The 8,079-nt window shown below is 61.1% G+C and overlaps 2 protein-coding genes across 2 annotated transcripts in view; one reads left to right on the top strand and one right to left on the bottom strand.

The window, feature by feature from the left end:
- PTSG_07828 (pyruvate water dikinase) overlaps positions 1 to 2,576 on the bottom strand; it is a gene marked incomplete at its 3' end in the record, with an annotated part of 8,929 nt that extends 6,353 nt beyond the window's left edge. Inside the window, exons 1-5 of the mRNA XM_004991575.1 lie at positions 2,142 to 2,576; positions 1,653 to 1,821; positions 1,171 to 1,444; positions 726 to 907; positions 190 to 393 (exon numbers count right to left, since the gene is read on the bottom strand). Of these exons, the coding sequence (XP_004991632.1) occupies positions 190 to 393; positions 726 to 907; positions 1,171 to 1,444; positions 1,653 to 1,821; positions 2,142 to 2,248 (936 nt within the window). The 5' untranslated portion in view covers positions 2,249 to 2,576. The remainder of the gene's footprint in view (positions 1 to 189; positions 394 to 725; positions 908 to 1,170; positions 1,445 to 1,652; positions 1,822 to 2,141) is intronic.
- A 150-nt stretch (positions 2,577 to 2,726) lies between these two features.
- The window catches only part of PTSG_07827 (uncharacterized protein), a 6,888-nt gene continuing 1,535 nt past the window's right edge, over positions 2,727 to 8,079 (top strand). Inside the window, exons 1-4 of the mRNA XM_004991574.1 lie at positions 2,727 to 2,881; positions 3,183 to 3,302; positions 3,519 to 3,629; positions 3,871 to 8,079. The exon at positions 3,871 to 8,079 is cut by the window's right edge and continues 1,535 nt beyond it. Of these exons, the coding sequence (XP_004991631.1) occupies positions 2,809 to 2,881; positions 3,183 to 3,302; positions 3,519 to 3,629; positions 3,871 to 8,079 (4,513 nt within the window). The 5' untranslated portion in view covers positions 2,727 to 2,808. The remainder of the gene's footprint in view (positions 2,882 to 3,182; positions 3,303 to 3,518; positions 3,630 to 3,870) is intronic.

The following is an 8,079-nucleotide window of genomic DNA, read 5'->3' as shown; positions in this document are numbered from 1 at the left end:
TGTGTGTGTATGTGTGTGTGTGTGTGTGTGTGTGTGTGCGTGTGTGTGTGTGTGTTAAAAGAGAGCAGTTGCATGCATGCATGCAAGATTGAGGGTACGGTGAAGCTTTTGAACAGTCAAGACCGGAGCTACCTTCACTCGCCTTCCACATTTCAACACACACACACACACACACACACACACACACACCTCTGTGGCCCACTTGGCGAGCTGGATGACTTCGTCATCGGAGATGCAGAAGCGCAGGCGGTCCTGCTGCTGCGTGCGAATGTTCTTGACGGAGAGCTTGCTCGAGTCTGTGGCGTAGATCATGCGGAACTGCTTTGCGCCGAGCTTACGGCTGATGATGGGGCGGCACCCTGGCTCATCCAGCATGGGCTTGAACACGTAGAACTGAGCGGCAGTGGAAGTGGAAGTGGAGGTGGCGGTGCGGGAAGTGTAGGGCGTGCAAAAGGGTGAGAAGGGCGTCAGCCAAGCAGTGTTGAACGATGGGATTGGAGACACAGCTTGGACAAGGAAAATAGGACAAGCGAACCCACATGTGCATGTACACACGCACACACTTCCACACACACACACACACACACACGCACACACACACACTTCCACACACACTCACACACACATATGTAACGCCCCTCCAACACGCACACACACACACACACACTTCCACACACACTCACACACACATATGTAACGCCCCTCCAACCCAGATGAGTACGCACCTCGTCTGGGTTGACGTGGCCCTGAACGATGTTTTCGCCCAGGCCCCATGCGCCGGTGACGAAGACCGTCTTGTCAAAGCCCGACTCTGTGTCGATGGAGAAGATGACACCGCTTGACGCAAGATCAGAGCGCACCATCTTCTGCACGCACACGGACAGGCCAACCTCAAAGTGGTCAAACCCTGCCGAGACGGTGGTGGTGGTGGTGGTGGTGGTGTGGGTGTGGGTGTTGGTGTTGGTGAGCGACGTTGTGGCAGCTGCACTACACTTTGTATGCGCATGCGCGTGCCTGTGCATGCTTTCAAGGATCATGTGCACAGTGCACAGTGCACACCCACGCATATGCATCCAATAACACAAGCACACCATACCCACCCACACCCACACCCACACTCATGCATACACCCACACACACACCCACACACAAAACAAACACTGCACACACCGTTGTTTTCGCGGTAGGCGATGGCGCGGTTCGTGAAGAGAGAGGCGATGCACGCCTTGCAGGATTCCAGCAGCGCCTTGTGGCCGCGCACGTTCAGAAACGTCTCCTGCTGCCCTGCAAAGCTGGCGTTGGGCAGGTCCTCGGCTGTTGCAGACGAGCGCACGGCTACGTCCGTGTTGGGGACGCCCACGTGCTCGCTCAGCTTGTCGTAGGCGGCTGTGATCTTCGCCTCCAGGTCAGCAGGGAGGTCCTTGGACAGGATCAGCTTGCGCACCTGCATGTGTTTGGCATTGGTTTACAGTGGAAAACGTGAGCGTGTTTGGGGGAGGGGGGAACAAACCACAGACGGACGTAAATTGGGTTTGGACGCGTGGCGGTGCAAGCGCCCGGGGGGGGGGGCTGCGATGAAGCCAGATGGATCATGCAAAAGCGCACATGCAACACACACACACACAGACACACACACACACACACACAATTACCTTGGCGCCACGCTCCTCAAGGTTGCGGGTGTCGGTGACATCGAGGCCTTGCATGATGGTGCGAATCTCGTTGCGAATGCCCGCCTTGTCCAGGAAGTAAAAGTATGCGCTGGCCGTGATGGCATACCCGTTAGGGATGTTGATGCCCTTTGGTGTCAACGCTTGGTACCTGTACGAGAAAAGGGACAATGGGGAGGGGGAAAGACGGAGATGGAGCGAGAGTGTTGGAGAGGGAGGGAGAAAGGGCGTGAGGGTTGATGGAGGTGGACAGATCGAGAGGTGAAGAGATGGAGAAATATGGAGATGGGGAGATGGGGAGATGGGGAGATGGGGAGATATGGAGATGGAGAGATGGGGAGATGGGGAGATATGGAGATGGAGAGATGGGGAGATGGAGGGACTTGCAGACGCACAGACACACACAGACGCACACGTACACACAAATACAGACACAGACACAGACACGCACACACACACATACACACGTACATTTCGCCGAGCGAGGCGTTCTTGCCGCCAACGACGGGCACATCTTCGATGCTGATCTCCTCAAACCAGAGGATGTGAGCGCTGGACTTGGTAGTGGAGGACGACATGGTGGCGAGTCGTGTGGAAGGCTGTCGTGTGTGTGTGTGTATGTGCGTGTGCGCTTGGACGTGAGAGAGTCTTCTTGGGTGGGTGAGGTGCGGAGGGAAATGGGGATCGGTCCGCTGAAGCAACAAAGCAACCCACACACGGCTCAAGCAACCCGCTGCGATGCAATGATGATGCCGGGTCCACTGTGATCTTGAGCCTTGCTTGCGTGCGATCGTGATGAAATCTGCTGTCTGCTTCGCGCGTCAACGCAACATCGAAACCCAAACAAACAAACAAAACGAAGCAAGCTGGGAAGGCAATTTTTACCTCTCAAGAAAGGGGCGCTTGCAACAAACTGCACTGCTCGCAGCACACAAAACGTGCAGTGCTTCTCAGGCTGTTTTCACCGCTAAACGCGCATTATTCGTCGCTGTTCTGTGGATAGCAGACTTCGATGTGCGTTTCTCGTTGTGTGCGACGTCGCCCGTCGAGTCATTACATTACTCTTCGCCTCAATTCATCCGAAGCGACGACACACGCTCGGCTGACCTTGTCTCCCCCCCCTCCCCCAATCGCAGCCATGCTCGCCCGCACCGCACTGGCCCTGTTCGTGGCCACTGTGGTGGTGACGCTTGCTGCATCCACAACTGCAGGTACGGGTGTTGCTGTTGTCGTTGTTGTTGTTGTCGTTGTTGTTGTGTGTTACAGATGATGGTGGCAGTCAGTCGGTGTGTCCTGTTCATGTTGTCACATCACATCACAGCGCTCCTGTTTTGATTGATCGATTGCAAGAGCTCTTCTTCCTCCCTCCCTCCCTTTTCCTTTGCCGTCACATTCCACATTGCGCTGTACTCATTTTTCACACACACACACTCACACACACACACTCTCTCGAACCCCCCCCCACACTCACACACACACACGCACGCACACTCACACACACACACACAACAGTCCAAGTGACGATCAGCCCCAACCCGGTGTCCACGACCTTCCGCGTGAATGAAGGTTTCAGCCAAGTGTTTGAGCTCAAGCTAGACGAGCCCATCATCTGCCAAGGCGACGCTGAACGCGGTGCGCTTTCCCTCATTTGCACCTGCACAACGTTTGCTCATGCGTATGATGCACGGGGTTGTTCCACATCACGAGTTGTGCTATGAAAATTGTTACAATCACACCACACAGACACAAGCACAAGCACAAGCACCACCTCAACATTCTAACCCCCTTCCCCCCATCCTTCCATGCTTCCATGATGTCATCACCACCTCACACACACACCAACACCAGAGTGCAACGTCGTCATCAAGCTGACCAACTCCCACCCCGAAGAGCTCGCCCTTGACTCTTGCCACGTCAAGTGGCTCCCCCACCAGTGGACAGAGTCCCGATTCATCACTGGTGCGCATTATCGTTTTGACACGACGTGCTACCTGCAGGAGATGTGCATCAAAATGCGCTCCAACTAACAGCACACCAACCACACAACAGACCTTCATTCACAGACTGCGTTTATTCACTCACGCTCACTTTCCAACACACACACACACACGCTCTCACACGCTCTCACACACACGCTCTCACATTCACATTCACACCCAACACTCACTCCCATACACACACACACACACACACAAAACAGTCCGCGCTGTTGAGGATTTCATTGATGATGGCGAGAAGGATTTCACCATTGTGACGGAGCCCATTGACAGCGCGTCGCTGTACTACAACGGCTTTGACCTGCCGGACCTGAGCCTGGAGACGGCCCCGCGGCCCTCGGCCGTGTGCCGCGCCACGGGCGACCCCCACTACCGCAGCTTTGACGGCCACGCGTTCCACATTTACGCCCCAGGCCGCGTCATCTTCTACAAGTCCACCGTGCGCAGGTTTGAGGTGCAGACGGACATGTACTCGTTCTCCCGCCCCGCCGTCCACTGCGCCATTGCCGCCCGCGAGGGCAACGACATTGTCGTCATCAGCCTGTGCGAGGACGGCCACACGGTGCGCTACCGCCGCTCCTGCGGCAGCACGCAGTGCGATTCGGGCTCCTACCCAAAGGTGGGCATCACGGGCTCCTCCAACCCGCGCTACGTTATCCAGTTTGCCTCGGGCGCCCGCGTCGATGCGCAGGTCAACTACTGGTCCGCCATCCGCCGCCGCTACATCAACGTCTACGTCACCGCCCCCGGCGTGGACTACGGCAACACCGTCGGCGTCTGCGGCAACAACAACGGCAACCCCAACGACGACATGGACATTGGCTACAACAGGTGGATCTACAACCTGGACCTGCTGTACGAGAGCCAGCGCCCGACGGAGAATCTCTTCTCCTGGTACCCGAGCGGCATCTCGGACGACGGCCCCACGCTGCCGCCGTTTGCGGAGGAGTGCGACTACCAGGACCCGCCCTTTGTCCGCCCCATCCTCAACAACCCGGACGTGGAGGACATCACGGGCATCCTCAAGAAGAGCATCCCCGCAGACGAGGAGGACGCCGAGGGCATCGACTTTGACGGCTCCGTCATCGCCGAGCAGCTGCCACAGGAGTGGACCCAGCAGGAGGCCGAGGCCGAGTGCAACAAGCTCAACGCCCACCCCGTCGCCGTGCGCTGCCTGCACCTCTTCCCGCAGTTCCCCATGGACGCCTTCCTCGCTCAGTGCGTGGAGGACCTGATTGAGACGGGCGGCGACCCGGACTTCCTCGCCGTCGCCGTTGACGCCCTGGAGGACCAGTGCGCCGACTTTGGCAACCGCGACCTCGACACCTGGGAGAAAGACGAGGACGGCAACCCGATGGAGCCCGACGGCGAGCTGCAGACGGTGCTCTGCCCCAACGGCTGCTCCGGCCACGGCCAGTGCGTCAAGTCCCGCTGCGTGTGCGACGAGTTTTTCACCAGCGAGGACTGCTCCCTGGACCAGCGCCAGCCGCCCTCGCTCGACCGCGCCGACCCGCCCCTCTGCGACACGCGCGGCCGCTTCGGCTGCCCCGCGGAGATCTCCGTGCTCGGCGAGGGCTTCTGGAAGTCGGCCGGCCTCGCCTGCCGCTTCAACGGCGACGTGGTGACGGAGGCCCTGTTCCTCTCCGCGCTCGAGGTGCGCTGCCGCGTCCCCACCGTCGAGCAGTCTGGCAGCAACCAGGTCACCCAGACCATCGAGGTCTCCATGGACGGCGAGAACTGGAGCGAGCCCTCGGCCTCGTTCACCTGGTACGACTCTGTGTGCCAGGTGTGCACCGCCCACGGCTGCGAGCCCAACGCGGACGCCTGCACCATCGACGGCGTCTGCTACCTCGCCTCCCAGACCAACGCCGCCGACGAGAACATTTGCCAGACGTGCCAGCCCGCGGTGTCCTCCTCGGACTGGAGCTTTGACTACACCAACGGCGCCGAGTGCGGGCCCAAGTTCACCTCCACCATGTACACGGGCCGCATCGTCGGCAGCGCCAGCCAGGGGGACGAGCTCGTCACCGTCGACGCCATGAACCCGCTCGTTGCCGGCGACGCCAGCAACACGGTCACCTACTCCATCCGCGGCACCAACCACATTCTCGCCGTGGACCAGGCCGGCCGCGTCACCCTCACGCAGGACTTTGAGGTCACCGAGGACGTGCTGCACAACCAGGCGTTTGAGAGCCTCGTGCACGTGGTTGCCACAGACTCTGCCGGCAACTCTGTCGAAGTCCCCCTGTACATTGAGCTCCAGCTCACCAACTCCCAGCCGCTCTTTGCCGAGACGCAGTACGTCTTCACCGTGGCCGAGTCCGCGGCCGTGGGCAGCGTCGTCGGCCGCGTCACCGCCGACGACACCAACACGGACGGCGACTGGGGCAACGTGGTGTACAGCTGGGCGCACGTCGAGGCCAACACGGGCGGCGTGTTCCTCGTGGACCCCACCACGGGCGACATCACCGTTGGCGCGGCCCTCGACTTTGAGTCCAAGGCCGCCTACAGCATGCGCCTCGGCGCCCGCGACGGCGGCGGCCAGTCCCACAGCACCGACGTTGTCATCAACATTGAGGATGTCAACGAGGCGCCGGAGGACATGCAGCTGTCCCCCGCCAGCGTGCCCGAGAACAGCGACGTCGGCACCGCCGTCGGCACCGTCTCCGTGACAGACCCGGACGCCGGCGACGAGCACACGCTCGCCCTCGATGCGGGCGACGCCGCCAACTTTGCCCTCGTGGGTGCAGAGCTGCGCACCGCGCGCGTGTTTGACTTTGAGAACGAGGAGGACAGGTCCCTCAGCGTGACCGTGACCGCCACGGACAAGGCCGGCAACGCCATCACGCGCACGTTCGCGGTGGAGGTGACCAACGTCAACGAGGCCCCGACCAACCTGCGCCTGGTGGACCAGCCCGAGGGCACCACCACCATCCTCGTGCCGGAGGCCGCGCCCATTGACCGCGCGGTCGCCGACATTGACGTGGACGACGTCGACTCGGACATTGTTGGCTGCACCCTCACCCAGACGGACGGCAGCAACTTTGTCATGCAGAACCGCCGCATCATCCTCGTGCAGGCCCTCGACTACGAGGCCGACATGGAGCACATGGTGGAGATTGTGTGCGCCGACGACCAGGGCGCCGCCTCCCAGCCGCTCGTCATCACCGTGCAGGTTGTCAACAACAACGACGGCGCGGAGAACGTCGCGCTCACCCTGGTCCAGGACCCGCTCCCGGAGAACACGGCCACGGGTACGGTGATTGGTGCCATCTCCGCGGAGGACCACGACGCCAACAGCGGCCCGCTCTCCTTCTCGCTCCCCGCCGACGTTGCCGGCATCCTGAGCCTGGGCGCGCCGGCGTGCCAGCCCGAGAACGGCGTGATGAAGTGCTCCGTCGCCGTCACGCTCGAGTCTGAGCTCAACTACGAGGCCACACAGGACGGCACCTTTGCCTTTGTGGTGAAGGTGGTGGACGACCAAGGCATGCTCAACGGCGTGGAGCTTGTTATTCCGCTGGAGAACTCCAACGACCCCATCACGGGCGTGGCCTGGGCCAACGGCGGCGGCAGCGTCTACGAGTCTGCCCAGCCCGGCGACATTGTCGGCGAGCTGGTGGTTGCCGACGACGACCTTGCGCAGACGTACACCGTCACGCTGGAGTCGCACGCGGACGTGTTTGAGGTGGTGGACTCCAACTCTGCGGAGGACCAGCGCCGCCGCCGCCGCGAGGCCGAGCAGGAGCAGCTGAGCAACCCGCAGGCGCCCTCCTCCGGCAGCGCCAACACCAACTTTGCCGCCACCATTGCCGTGCGCGACGCCTCGTCCCTCACCGCGGGCCAGACGGTCAGCCTGTCCGTGTCCATTACCGACGCGAGCGACGAGCCGCTCACTGCCACCTTCACCATTGACATTGCCGTGGAGAAGGAGCCCCTCAGCATCCGCTTTGAGGACGGCACGCACTTTGCCGGCGTGCAGGAGAACGTGGCTGCGGGCACGGTTGTGGGCACGTTTGTGCTGCGCGGCGTCCCCGCGGGCGGCAACCCTTCGATTGCCATTGTTCCAAGCGCCAACACGCCCACGCCGTTCCGCATCTCGGGTGACCAGCTGCTTGTTGACGGCGCCATCGACTACGAACTGCACCAGGCCTTCCACGTGGACGTGAGCGTGTCCTTCCCCAACCTCCCCAGCACCGCGGAGAGCATTGAGCAGGAGCGCTTCACCGTGTACGTGACCAACGTCGACGAGCCCATTGTCTTCACCAACATCCCGGACACGCCCGTCTTGGTCAACACGGACGCGTCGGTCGGCAGCACGGTGTTCCGCTTTGCAGCCGTGGACCCGGAGCTGCACGCCGTCACCTTCCGCCTCACACACGACGACACCAACGGCCTGTTCAGGGTGACCAGGG

Source organism: Salpingoeca rosetta, assembly GCF_000188695.1.
Source record: "Salpingoeca rosetta unplaced genomic scaffold supercont1.19, whole genome shotgun sequence".
Classification (NCBI taxonomy): Eukaryota; class Choanoflagellata; order Craspedida; family Salpingoecidae; genus Salpingoeca; species Salpingoeca rosetta.
Note: the sequence above shows the minus strand (reverse complement) of the source record. Positions and strands in the feature narration are given on the sequence as shown.